This window comes from Plecotus auritus, assembly GCF_963455305.1.
Source record: "Plecotus auritus genome assembly, chromosome: X".
NCBI lineage: Eukaryota > Metazoa > Chordata > Mammalia > Chiroptera > Vespertilionidae > Plecotus > Plecotus auritus.
In genome coordinates this window covers 9,925,768-9,940,434 of record NC_137784.1, presented here as the reverse complement: position 1 = coordinate 9,940,434, position 14,667 = coordinate 9,925,768, and the positions used below count along the sequence as shown (strand labels likewise).

General features: G+C 42.0%; 1 protein-coding gene across 7 annotated transcripts in view; it reads right to left on the bottom strand.

Annotated features, from left to right (window-relative positions):
* The window catches only part of REPS2 (RALBP1 associated Eps domain containing 2), a 204,454-nt gene that overhangs the window by 35,267 nt on the left and 154,520 nt on the right, over window positions 1–14,667 (bottom strand). For all 7 annotated transcript variants that reach the window (XM_080653923.1, XM_080653926.1, XM_080653925.1 and 4 more), the window contains one exon: window positions 10,490–10,551. In XM_080653923.1, the coding sequence (XP_080510049.1) occupies window positions 10,490–10,551 (62 nt within the window). The remainder of the gene's footprint in view (window positions 1–10,489; window positions 10,552–14,667) is intronic.

Here is a 14,667-nt window from a genome sequence, read left to right as displayed (position 1 = left end):
CTATTAGGTGGATAGAGCCTTAACCAGAGCCTCCTTCTTAGACATTTATGTTGTATTGTTTTTTATTTTAATCAATACTACTAAAAGAAATGTCATCATAGAATTCTTCATTTCTTTTGAACTAGTTCTTGGGATAAATTCTAATGGCATTTGTTGATAGTTGGCAAACTTTAAGTGCTCCTTTAAAAAAAAGAGAGGTTTATACTTAATCTTTTCTCCTCTATTCCAATGCCAGTATTTCATCACTATTTCTCACTCTCGCTTCTCCTTGAACTTATCATTACAGCCATTTCCTTTGCCTTTTGAATTTCTCATTCAGTGCCAACTGTTTGAGAATAGTAGTTTTCAAATTCCTTTAATAAATCCTTGTAAGAGGACTTGCAGAACGCTGTAGATTTAATCAACAGATGTTGGTCTAAACCACAACTGTTTCTTCATGCTACACCAACCTGAAGCTATGATTAGCTCTTTGAGTAATCTATGAACCAATTCTACAACTAGCGAACATACAGCAAAATGTACCATCAAAGTCAGTACAGGAAAAAATACCTTAAAACGGAACCACTTTACTGGAGTATTCAACTTTGATAAATTCAAAACAATGTTATCCACAGTGAGAGATAAATTTATCAAAACCTGATTTTAATTTAAAATATAGCCTTGTATTTTGCCCAGAGGACAACACAAGCTTAAATTCATTCTTGATCAGTCTAACAAAAGGTTTGTCAATTTTATTGATCTTTAAAAAAAAAAGAAACTTTTGGTTTCAATTATTTATTTCTCCATTGTTTTTCTATTCTCTATTTCATTCATCTCTACTCTGCTCTTTATTTCCTTCTTTCACCTAGCTTTGGATTTAGCAGGCTCTTCTTTTGCTAGTTCTTACAATGTAAAGTTAGCTTATTGGCTTTGGTTCCCTTCTTTTTTTCCAGTTTTATTAAGATACTAGAGGCCCGGTGCATGAAAATCATGCACTGGGGGAGGGTCCCTCAACCCAGCCTGCGCTCTCTCACAGTCCAGGACCCCTCAGGGAATGTCAACCTGACAGCTTAGGCCCGATCCCCGGGCTGGCAGTCAGGCATCCCTCTCACAGTCCAGGGCCCTCACTCCTTACCGTCCACCTGCAGCCAAGGCAGGAGAGGCTCCCGCCACCGCCACTGTGCTCACCAGCCTTGAGCCTAGCTTCTGGCTAAGCAGCACTCCCCCTGTGGGAGCACACTGACCACTAGGGGGCAGCTCCTGCATGGGGCTGGAGTGGGATGTGGGAGGTTGGCCAGCCTGGGAGGGACCATAGGAGGGCTCCAGGGCATGTCCGGCCTGTCTCACTCAGTCCTGATTGACCGGACCCCAGCAGCAGGCTAACCTACCAGTCGGAGAGTCTGCCCCCTGGTGGTCAGTGCATGTCATAGCGACTGGTCGACTGGTTGACTGCTCCCCTGGTGGTCAGTGCATGTCACAGCAAGCAGTTGAGTGGCCTTAGCATATCATTAGCATATTATGCTTTGATTGAACGGCTGACCAGACAACCAGACACTTAGCATATTAGGTTTTATTATATAGGATAACTGACATATAGCTTTGTATAAGCACAAGGTGTACTGCATAATGACTTGACATAAACATATTGCAAATGATCATCACAATGTTTAGTTAATATCCAATCTACTAATATACTAGTAGTTACAATAAAATATTTTTCCTTTTGATGAGAATTTTAGGAAGAATCTACTCTTCTAGCAACTTTCAAACGTATCATATAGCAGTATTACCTACAGTCATCATGCTGTACATTATATACCCAGTACTTATTACTGGGGCTTTATACATTTTGACCATCTTCATCCAATTTCCCTACTCTCTGCCCCCTGCCTCTGGTTAACCACAATGTGATTATTTTTCATGAGTTTGATTTTTTGTTTTTTGTTTTTTGGTTTTTTTTAGATTCCACATATAAAAGAAGTCATACAAAGAGAAAAAAAATTAAAAATAATATAATTCATACAGTATATGTCTTTCTCTGACTGGCTTTTTTAACTTAGCATAATGCCTTCAAGGTACTAGATCTGTTCCTTCTTAATGTTTACAGCTATAAATTTTCCTGAGTACTGCTATCACTGCATTCCGTATGTTTTGTTATGTTTTTTTCATTCTTCTCAAGGTATTTTCTATTTCACTTGTAATTTTTTCTTTGACCCATTGCTTTTTAATATGTTGTCTAATTTCCACATATCAGTGAATCTTCTGATTTTACTTCTGCTATTTATTTCTGATTTTATTTCATTGTGGTCAGACAAGATAATTTGTATGATTTCAATCTTTTTAAATTTATTGAGACTTGTTTTGTGGCCTAACATATGGACTATCCTCAAGAATATTTCATGTGCACTTGAGAAAAATGTATATTCTGCTGTTCTTGGGTGGAGTGTTCTATAGATATCTATTAGATCTATTTGACTTATAGTTTTGTTCAAGTCCTCTATTTTCTTATTGATCTTCTGTCTAGTTGTTCTAGCCATTATTGAAATTGAGCTACTGAAGTCTCTATTACTGTAGAACTGTCTATTACTCCCTTCAATTCCATTAGGAATTGCTTCATATATTTTCAGACTCTGTTGTTAGGTGTGTATAAGTTTATGTTTATCTTCTTAATGGATTGACCATTTTATCAATACATAATGTCCTGTGTCTTTTATAACAATTTTTGTCATAAAGTCTATTTTGTCTGATATTAGTATAAACCCCCAGCTCTCTTTTGGTTACTATGTATATAGAATATCTCTTTACATCCCTTTACTTTCAACCTATTTGTGTCACTGGATCTAAAGTGAGCAGACAGTATATAGTTGGATATTTATTAATCCGTTCTATTTTTTGCCTTTTAACTGGAGATTTTAATCCATTTAAAATAATTACTATTAAGGAATGATTTACTTCTGCCATTTTGCTATTTATTTTCTATTTCTTATACCTGTTTTGTTTCTCAATTCCTCTATCACTGTCTTCTTTGTGATTGATTTTTTTCTAGTGTACCATTTTTCTTACCTTCTCATTTTTTCTGTATATTTTTTAGGTTTTTTCCTTAGTGGTTACCCAGGGATTACAGTTAACATCATAACTTTTAAACAATCAAATTTGAATTAATACCAATTTAGTTTCAATAATACACAAAAACTCTGCTCCTTCACAGCCCCACTGCCCCCTTACATATTATCACAAATTGCATATTTATACATGTGCCCATTAACAGATACATAATTATTGTTTTAAGTATTTCCCTTTTAAATCATATCTATAATAATAAAAGGGTACTATGCTAATTAGACCAGATGTCCTTTCTGATGAAGCTGGAGCTACAGATGTGGGTTGGAGGCAGCCACCGCGGCTGCGATGGGAGGTATCCAGGCAGCTGCCATGGCTGCAAAGGCCTACTCTTGCACGAATTTCGTGCATCGGGCCTCTAGTATAAATATAAAAGAGGAGTTACAAACCCACACTGCAACACTACTGGCTTTTATATTTACCAGTGTAGCTACCTTTATCATTCTTCATTTCTTTATATGGCTTCAAGGTTCTGTCTAGTATCCTTTCATTTCAGCCAGGAAGACTCCCTTTAGCATTTCCTATAGGGCAGATCCTACTAGTGACAACTTCCTTGAGTTTTTGCTTATCTGGAGAGGTCTCAGTCTCCAGTGACACTGTCTGTGGGGGTGTAAAGTGCCTCCCAGGCCACCGGCTGCCATAAGGTTGGGGTTAGGAGACTAGATTCCCTCTTTGGTCTCTGTTGAAGCCATCTCTGCCAGGTAGGAAAGCACCACCCTGGGCTGGTTGCCACCAGGTAAGAGGGGCAAGATACCAGACTCCTCAGTTGGTCTCTGTTGATGTCAGAGGGAAGGGTATCCATGGTGATTGGCTGGAGTAGGGAAGGTATTGCCAAAGATTTATATCCAGCTTTGTTATCCATTTTCCAGTCCTTTGGCTAGACAGTAGACTTTTCTTGGGGCTTTTTTTTTTTGGTCTGTGTCTGTTTATGGTTCCAGGTTGTAGGTTTCTATAGTGCCCAGTCCAGAATACATGGGAGACTTTAAAATTTTTTCAGGGAACTCACTGCTATGCCATTCCTCAGGTCCTAAGACCCTAGCCAGTTACTTTCCTCTTTATATCCTTCAAAGTCCTCCTTCTGTTATATTATGTCCAGGGTTTTTAGTTGTACTTAGCAGGGGAGAGCAGGGAGAAATTACACTAAGCCATCTTGTTCTCCAATTGTGTATGATGATGTTTCATCTATATTTGCAACAAAATTTTCTTGTACAGAAGAATAAGACACAGAATCAGAGACCATAAGCATTAGAAGTAGCCATCTAGTCTAATTTTCTCATTTCCATTAACTTATGGAAAGAATACTTGAAGTGATAGGATATTAATTTACAAGGACAGGGTATTTTTTAAAACACAGACTGTCAAATATTTCAGAAGTTCAGGGTCTCCAAGTGGTCATTTGAGTTTATGTGAGCCTCAATCTTTCCTTCTAAATGAAACAAAGGCAGTACTTTATAAAAAGCTGTATCTAAGCAACCTGGCTTTGAAACAGAGCAGCATGCCCAGCCTATTCCTATTGGGTGTAGTATTGCCTTAGGGACCTTATTCTAGGCACATGACAAAGTTAGACGAGAGATTAGCCATCTGTGTTCATGGCTAGTCCATCACAACAGTACACACAGGACCTGCGGCACACAGTGACTAGTCCTTCCAGCAAAACCTCCCCATAGTGTTCTCTTACCCTGTGGGCATCATTCATCACAAGAAGCCCAAGTCCCAGGCCACTGTCGTGATCTGGGTTCTTGTCCCCATGGGATCTGAGTGCAGCCCTAATCTGACCTCCCACCTCCCACCTCCCACCCTCCCCAACTCAAGAAAGCCTTCCACTGTGCCCTTGAAGAACTCATGGCACAACATCAACAAATCTCCTATATTTTCAACATCTTCACTGAACAATCCTTCCTTCCTCTTGCCTTAAATCACTGCTTCTCAGTCTTGGCTGCATTTCAGAATCACCTGGGAGCTTCTTTAAACTCCCAGTTCCCAAGCCTCACCCCACACCAAAATTTCTGGGTATGAGACCCAGACCTCAGTAGGTTCAGTTCCCCCAGATGATTCCAGGGTGCACAACGATGAACACTGCTGGGCTAAGTTAAGTAACACAGTACGCTCTGTCCTAAGGGGCTGCTCTCAGACAGAGCTCTCTTGTCAGGAGGTCCTTCCTCTCCCACAGCTCTGGCAGCAACGGGACTGGAGTGAGTGGGCCACTTGCTTTTTTCACTGCCACCTCCAAACACTAGATCTCTCTCCCCCCAAATCTCGTGCTTTTCCAAACTTCAGGCAGTTCCTGGAACACATGGGGACCTCTTTGCATGCCTGTTCCTTTGCTTTTTCTCTACAGTAAATCACTGAATGCCTCAATCATCTAAAAAGAAGTTATCTTGTTTCTGTAAAGCTCATTTTAGCCCTGACCGGTGCTGCTCGTTGGTTAGAGCATTGGCCCCAGCACCAAAGGGTTTCAGGTTTGATCCTCAGTCAACAGCATGTACCTGGGTTGCAGGTTCGATCCCCGGCCCCACTTGGGGTGCATTTGGGAGGCAACCAATCAATATATCTCTCAATTCAATGTTTCTCTCTCGCTCGCTCGCTCTCACTCTCTCGCTCTCCCCACACCCTTCCTTCAACTCTCTCTAAAAATAAATGGAAAAAAATATCCCTGGGTGAGGATTAACAAAAAATACTTTTAAAAATAAAACTCATTTCATTCATCACCTCAGCCCTTCCATGAAACCCTCTTCTGTCTCTCTAAGCTTCAAAGTATTGATAAAATGCTTCCTTCATAATGCTTTCTTCTTATCGTGCTACTTTAGTACTCATCAGACTGCTGGTGAGGAGCACCTGCCATTACAAGGTGAGCCATTAATGATATAAATAGGAAAATTCTGAGCACATTAGTCTACAGGGAGCCCAGATTCATCAAATGTGGTGCTAATATAAAATTGAACAGATTATGCTTTGTATCAAAAAAAATCTTTTCTTTAGTAAAGATAATTACATTGAAGCTGCAGCTCTATTACAATTGCCATAAGAAATTTGGCATGAGATCAACACTATTAAAGGGATTTAGCTCCTGAAGTACTAACTAGGCCCTTAGCAGAGAACTGACCTACAGGACAAGCACCAGCTCTGTAGATGGCATTTCATTTAGTTTATATGCACACAGTGAGCTAATAAGCTTAACTAACTCTCATGTTAACACTGCTCCCAATGAAACAGTTAACTTTAATCACCTTTTAGTTATTTATGCTATGAATCAGTCTCTTTAAAAGAAAAAAGTGTGTCACCTCTTCTGAGCTGAGCCAAAATACCATGCCCTGGTCTCTAGCCTGTCCACGGGAAAATGTGGGACACCAACCATTTGATTCTTCACACAGTCACTGCGTCCTTCTTGATCTTACCTACAGTATGAAAAATAAAAAGATCTGTTTCTCTGAATTTATTCCTTTTCCTAACTCGAGGGCCCCATTTGTATAACTTAATCCAGATGTTCATATCACAGTGGTGCTTAGTGTAAGTAGAGGCCAGCTAAACTGTGTTTTATGCTGAAAACCTATACTCATCTCTCTCACTTAATAACAGTAGAGATATACTTTTGGTATATGTAGAAATGATCTAAATATACCTTTGTGCACACAGCTGCAAACATATAAATTCTTTTTTTTTAATCCTCACCCGAGGATATTTTCCCACTGATTTTAGAGAAAGTGGAAGAGAGAGGGAAAGACAGAAATAGCAATGTGAGAGGAACACATTGATTGGTTGCCTCCTTCACGCACCCCGACCAAGGCCTGGGTCTGGGGAGGAGCCTGCAACTGAGGTATGTTCCCTTGACCAGAATTGAACCTGGACCCTTAGGTCCGCAGGCCGAGGCTCATCCACTGAGCCAAAACGGCTAGGGCCAAACTCCTTTCTCTTATATACTTAAAACCTGGGAAGTACATCACTGATGGGTCACATAGTTTGTAAAAGTGTTTCTTTCTAGGAAATAAAACATTTTCTTATTTATTACAACCTAGTTTTGCCCATTTAGCAAGTAAAATAACATGAAAATTTTAAAGCCAAAAATAATTCAAAAACATTTCTCTTAATCTCTTCTCAGAACTACTAATAAATATAATGATTTAATTATACCAGGCTTCCTGGTTTCTCCCCTAGGTACTACAGTTTAAGCCCCATAAAAGAAATATCTGTAGTTAAGTACAGGGTGGAGCAAAAGTAGGTTTACAGTTGTGAGTATGCAAAATGCAGTTTATTAGTTACTAGAGGCCTGGTGCATGACATTCGTGCACTGGGGGAGGGGGGAGGTCCCTCGGCCTGGCCTGTGCCCTATTGCAGTCCAGGACCCCTCGGGGGATGTCCAACTGCTGGCTTAGGGGGAGCGGGCCTAAGCTGGCAGTCAGACACCCCCCAAGGGGTCCTTAGCACTGCCTCAAAGGCAGGAGAGGCTCCTGCCACCGCTGCTGTGCTCACCAACTGTGAGCTCGGCTTCTGGCTGAGCAGTGCTCCCCCTGTGGGAGTGCACTAACCACCAGGGGGCAGCTCCTGCATTGAGCGTTTGCCCCCTGGTGGTCAGTGCGCATCATAGCAACCAGTCATTCCGCTGTTTGGTTTATTTGCATACTAGCCTTTTATTATATAGGATTATTATTTATTAATTATTGTGTTTTTTCCATGTGAACAACTGCAAACCTACTTTTCCTCCACTCTGCATATATATTTTTCCCAAAGTCAGGAAGATTGTCCAAGGAACATTCAAAAATATTCAACAGCACAGAAGAATTTAGAGTGTTTAGTGGTAAAAACAACCTCATAAGAGAGTAAGCAAGAAGGAATAGGAAAGGGAGGAAGGAAACACAACAAACTGAAAGCATAACAATTTTTGAAATCCCAAGCTAATGTGCAGTAAACTTTCTTTTTCATTTTCTAGAAAAAAACTATTGGCAAAAGATATAAAAATTTAGCTTTAATCACATAATATAGAGATGAGGTGACAGATGAAAGGGGTTTGGAAATGTTCTTACCAATACTTTAAGGCTGGTGTATAATAATGTTTCCTAACCACTAAGCCCTCCGGATATGAATAGGTATTTTAAAAATAAAGAGATGAATGGTCACACAAGCTAGGAAATTGCCAGCTTTAACAAAATTGACCAGGTTTCTTTATTGTAGGACTTCAAAGCCTTTCACGGGCTCATATGCACTGGGAATCTCCCAGAGCCGGCACAGAGGCAACAGCCTGCAAATGTGTCTTACCACAGGGCCCTAGTAATGTCTCCCAGAGACCTTTTTATCACAAGTAGTTTGGGGAACACAAAAACACACAAGTGGTTAGGTGAGTTTTTCCTGGACCAATATTCAGACTAAAGACAATCGTGTTTATTACCCAGGGCCTCCTCCTTTGAATATGCGTGCCCCACTTACAGTGAAGGAAAAATGGAGAGTGGGGGGTGGGGTGGGGGCTTCCTGCCTGCATTCTTACACACCTGTTTCTGTAGTCTAAGATCTCCATAGTTAGGCAGCTGAGTTGAAGGCTTGTGCTGAGTGCTGGGCTCACTGTTTGCATTGTGATGAGAAATGGAGCAGACAAGGCAACAGTCTCATACATTAACAGTGACTTGAGAATTCCCAGCTCCTGTCAGACCCTGGGTCACTAAGCCCCAAAGCAAGCAGGAAGCCCACCTCCAGAAGCTCAGATGAGGACTGCTGATAGCAGAAGCACAAGGAGAAGTAACTATTGGCTCTTGCATAGCAGGAGAAAGATAAGGAGGTTGGTCACAAAAGCCCTTTCAGACAGGCCTTCCATTCATTCATCCAGGTGACTCCCAAGCCCCAGTTTGAAGGCAGCAGCTGGCAGAATGCCCACTAATTTTGCTGTGACAAAGTCCAGGTTTGCTGTTGGTACAAATCCAGAGCCTCATCTCATCTAGGTCCTCCTTAGGGGAACGTGGTGAAAGCCTCAATTGCCAGTGTTATGGATCACTGTCTTCCTGTATACAGAGACATTCTGACTCCAATGATGGGGAGGGGAGGAGAGGGGCCTGCAGGAGATGGGCCTCAGTTTGGGAGCTGGCTCTACTATTTACTAGCTATGTCACCTTGGGTGACTTGCTTAACCCCTGTATGCTTCAATTTCCTCATCTGTAAAAACGAAAAGGATAATATTAGTACCGATGCCACAGAATTTTTGTGAAGATGAAAGAATGCATTGAAAGCACTTTGCTTAATGCCTGGTCTATTGTAAATGCTCAATATACAGAGTCAATAATTAAACGAGCAGAAATGATAACCAGAAAAATGCTTAGGGTGGAACTAAAGCTTGGCATTAGATATATAGCAGAGACTAGATAAATACTTATTGACAGATTACCCAACAACATCTCTTAAAGCCATTGCTGGAGTATTGGAAACGAGGTTCTCACTTGTTTATATGTGGTAAGGAAGAACAGGGCTTTTATTCCACATCAAACTGAAGCAGGAAATCAATACCTCACGGTATTTACATCTCAAGTTTGAGTGGATGCCAAAAACCATCTAATTCTCTAAAAGGACAAGCAAATGTTAAGTGGTTTCAGTGACTCAGCGAGTCCTGAGATGCTCCATATGGAAAGGTATGCTCTGAACTACCCAGAGCAATACGTTAGAAACTGGGAGTACTTAATGAGAAATTGCCCAACATTTTCTGTCAAAAGTCAGAGAAGGTCTTTAAAGATAGAAAGTTTCTTAAGCAGAAATTAATGAAAAGAAGGATCTGTCGCACCCTTTACCACACTCCACAGATCTGTTGCTTGCTTCTCATTTTCAACTCTACAAAGGATAGTGATGAATAAGGCCAGAGTAGCACATGTAAATAAGGCAGAATAAATTCATAGGTGAAAGAGCTTTTGGTGACATGCTTTCCCAATTCCTGCTGTTTCAGCTTATTTTTCCAAGGGAAAATACTATCCTAAAGAAAGCACTGTGGGCCCAAACCACAGCACTAAACCCAGGTTAATAAGCATTTCTTTTTAGTTTATTCAGAATTAACACAGCTCCTAAAATACATATGAAACTATAGGCACCAAGAGTGCACATGCTATACAGAAAAACCATGTCCCCCACCTTAATTAGAGAGATGCCCCATTTACTACTCCCTGTCTGTATGAAAACCACATGCAACCTTCTACAGACAAGACTGAACTAGTACACATTTGCTTGGTTGCTTATTGAGAAAACTTTCCCTTTTCCACATGAGGTTAGGGGGACTAGCTAGATAAGAAGAAATTTAACCATTCTCAGATCTTGGGAACGTGACTGGCCAGTTGTGTGGTGATCCACCCTCAAAAAGGAAGCACAGTGGTAGGGCAACGGTTCTCTACCACCCAACAGTTTATAGAAATCAACATCTGTCTCCTACCTGTGATGGACAAGGTCTTGGAGGGAGCGCAGGTGGTGGAGGTAACAATCCTGACTTAGTAGCTGAAAAGAAAAACATATACTGTTAAAGACCACCAAAAACAAAATAAAACACAACTTCCACTTGCAAAGTAGGAATAGCATGTTGTGTTACTTTTTCTTTTTGTTAATCTTCACCCAAAGATATTTTTTCCACTGATATTTTTTTAGAGAGAGTGTAAGGGAGGGGGAGAGACAGAGAGAGAAACATCAACATCGATGTGAGAGATACACATTAATAGGCTGATTCCCACATGTACCCCAACTGGGGCTAAGGCAATGGTTGGAAAACTCAGTCAACAGAGTGGCAAACCGCAGCTTGCAAGCCGCAGCTTGCCGACCACTGGGCTAAGGGATTGAGCCTGCAACTAAGGTACATGCCCTTGACCAGAATCAAACCTGAAACCCTTCAATCAGTGGGCCAATGCTCTAACCACTAAGGAGACAGGCTAAGGCAGGAATAGTATTTAACATATTTAAGTTGTTAAAGTCCATCTAGATTTCGGAAGATGGTGGCTGGCAGGACGGAGGTGAGGGAGAGGAAGTGAGTGAGTGAGGGTATGAAAGGAGAGTGTGTGGATGTGTGTGGTGTGTGTGTGAGTGAGTAAGGGACAGTTAAATCTCACAGGAGCAGCAGGGGCTGGCACACCAGGCTCTCTTGGACAAGGAGAGACTACCACCGCTGTGAGCTCTCCCTGGACTGCGGGACTCCAGCACGGAGCCCACGCCATCTTGAAGGGGAGAACGACCTTTTTTAAGAACTCATCAGCACCACCATCCAGACAGGCCTTGGAACTGCCCTGCGACTCAGCAGCCACTCCAGCCAAAATCCTGCTGCCCCACCTGCAGACCCCCAGACCCTGGGACCTCCACCTCCAAAGGTGCACCGCGCAGCAGCAGTAAGTGCAACCTCCCCCTCCCCAGCGGCAGAACTCCAGACAAAACATTCGCGCCTTTCCAGAGCACAGACATCCAGGGCACACCACTCCGTAGGCAGCTCCTGGGAGCCACTGGGAGCCCCTGTGGGTGTGATTTTGTACAGACAAGGGCACACGGCCCTGCAGTAGAAATTCTGAACTCCCTCTTCCTGAATAACTGCCCACGGACACCCCAGCTGTGCAACTTCAGTGCCAGGGCCCCTCAGAGTGCACCAGAGCTCTGTGCAGGCAAAGGCACCTCCACAGGCGCACATTTCCAAGGAGCAGGACCCCTGAGCCCATCTACCCACAGCACACTGGGGGAGCAGCTATGAGACTGCTGGGTGTGATTCTGCACAGACAAGGACACGCTGCCCCACAGTAGAAAATCTGAATTCCCTCTTCCTGAATAACTGCCCACATTCACCCCAGCTACTCAACCCCAGTGCCAGGACCCCTCAGAGTGCGTCAGAGCTCTGTGCCAGCAAACGCACCTCCACAGATGCGAATTTCCAACAGGCAGGCACCGTGAACCCATCTACCCACAGGGCGCTCGTGGGAGCCACTGTGATCTCTCCCTGGGTGTGATCTTGGACAAACAGGGGTGTACTCCCCTCCGGCAGTAGAAATTCTGAATTCACTCATCCTGGATACCTGCCCACAGGCACCTCAATTATGCAGCTACACTGCCAGGGCCCTTCAGAGAGCTTCAGTGTGCCTCGCAGGCAAACGTACCACGGGTGCCCCTGTGAGCCGCCACTGGGAGTTAGCGCCTATCCACGACAGGTGCAACAGCAAAAGCTGAGTCTGCCCACCCCACAACTACAGAACTCTGGACACCACAGTCATGCCTTTGCAGAGTGCAGGCCCCCTGAGCCCCATCATCCCAACAGACGGTTCCTAGGTGCCACTGTGAGTCCCCGCTGGGCATGTGTGATTTCAATTAAGGGTCCAAGACAGCAAAAATTAGGACACTCCCCTCCATGGCTGCTAACTTCCAGACACTGCAGTTGTGCCTCTCAAGCTCACAGGCCTACATCAAAAGAACCCAAATAGCTCAAGTAGGGAACCATACTAGATTACCAAGCCCAGGAGAACTGAGATATTACACCAGTAGCACCATCCCCAAAAGAACCTGGGTAGCAAAGCAATTGGATCTACAATTAAAACATTACAGGAAAACATGGGAAGATAAAAAAGCAACCCCCAAAGGAAAGAAAAAGAGGAATCACCAGAAAGGGAGTTAAATGAAATTGAGGCTAGCAGCTTGTCAGAGAAAGAATTCAGAGTAATGGTTATAAGGATGTTTAAACGGCTGGATGACAAATACACACAACTCAATGAGAATTATAAGGAGCTGAATGAGAATGTCACCAACATGAAAAGGAACCAAGAGGAGATGAAGATCGACATAGCTGCAATAAAGAACACAATAGAAGGCTTAAACAGTAGACTAGAAGAGGCTGAGGACCGCATCAGCAAATTAGAAGACAAGGTAGGAAAAAACACACAAACACAGAAGCAACTGGAAAGAAGACTTAAAAAGCAAGAGGAGAGCCTAAGGGAGCTTTGGGACAACACAAAATAAAACAGTATTTGCATAATAGGGGTACCAGAAGGAGAGGAAGAGAAATAAGGAATAGAAAACCTGTTTGAAGAAATAATGACAGAAAACTTCCCTGATATTGGCAAGAAAAAAACCCATGCAAGTCCAAGAAGCACATAAGAGTCCCAAACAAGATGAACCCTAAAAGACTGACACCAAGACACATCATAATTAAATTAACAAACACCAACGACAAAGTAAGAATCTTAAAGGCTGCCAGAGAGAGACAGAAAGTTACCTACAAGGGTTCTCCTATTAGAATATCAACGGACTTCTCACCAGAAACATTCCAGGCCAGAAGGGAATGGAATGAAATTTACAAAGTGATGCAAAGCAAGGGACTGAACCCAAGAACACTATACCCAGCAAGGCTATCATTCAAAATTGAAGGTGGAATCAGGAGCTTCACAGACAAAAAAGGGCTAAGAGAGTTTATCATTACCAAACCAGCAATGCAAGAAATGCTAAAGGGACTGCTGTAAAAAGAAGAAAGAGAAAGGCAAGAAGAAACACAAACACTAAGGGAAAATATGACAACAAACATGTACTTGTCAATAATAACATTAAACGTAAAAGGATTAAATGCACCAATCAAAAGAAATAGGGTAGCTGAATGGATAAGAAAACATGACCCATATATTTGCTGTCTGCAAGAGACCCACCTCAGAACAAAGGATTCACACAGACTGAGAGTGAAGGAATGGAAAAACATTTTTCAGGCAAATGGAAGTGAGAAAAAAGCTGGGGTTGCGATACTTATATCTGATAAAATAGACCTCAAAGTAAAGGCCATAACAAGAGATAAGGAAGGCTACTACATAACACTAAAGGGAGCAATTCAACAAGAAGATATAACTCTGGTAAACATATATGCACCCAATACAGGAGCACCCAAATACATAAAACAACTTCTGGAAGATATCAAGGGAGAGATTGACAGCAATACAGTTATAGAAGGGGACTTTAATACCCCACTGACACCACAGGACAAATCAAGTAAACAAAAAATCAGCAAAGTAACAGCAATCCTAAATGACACACTAGATCAGATGGACTTAATTGACATCTTTAGAACAATTCACCCCAAAGCCACAGAATATAAATTCTTCTCCAGTGCACATGGAACATTTTCAAGGATAGACCACATATTAGGACACAGGCAAAGTCTCCTCATATTCAAGAAGATAGAAATTATATCAAGCATCTTCTCAGATCACAATGGCATAAAACTGGAAATCAACTACAATAAAAAAATCCAAAAAAATTAAACACTTGGAGACTAAATATCATGCTATTAAACAATGACTGGGTTACCAGAGAGATCAAAGAAGAAATAAAAAACATCATGGCAACAACACAACAACCCAAAATCTATGGGACACAGCGAAAGCAGTCTTGAGAGGGAAGTTCATAGCTCTACAAGCCTACTGCAAAAAACAAGAAACAATGGTAATAAATTATCTAACCCTACAATTCAAACAGTTAGAACGAGAGCAACAAGAAAAGCCCAGTGTACACAGAAGGAAGGAAATAATAAAGATCAGAGTGGAGATAAACAACATAGAGACCAAAGAAATAATACAAAAGATCTACAAAACCAAGAGTTGGTTCTTTGAA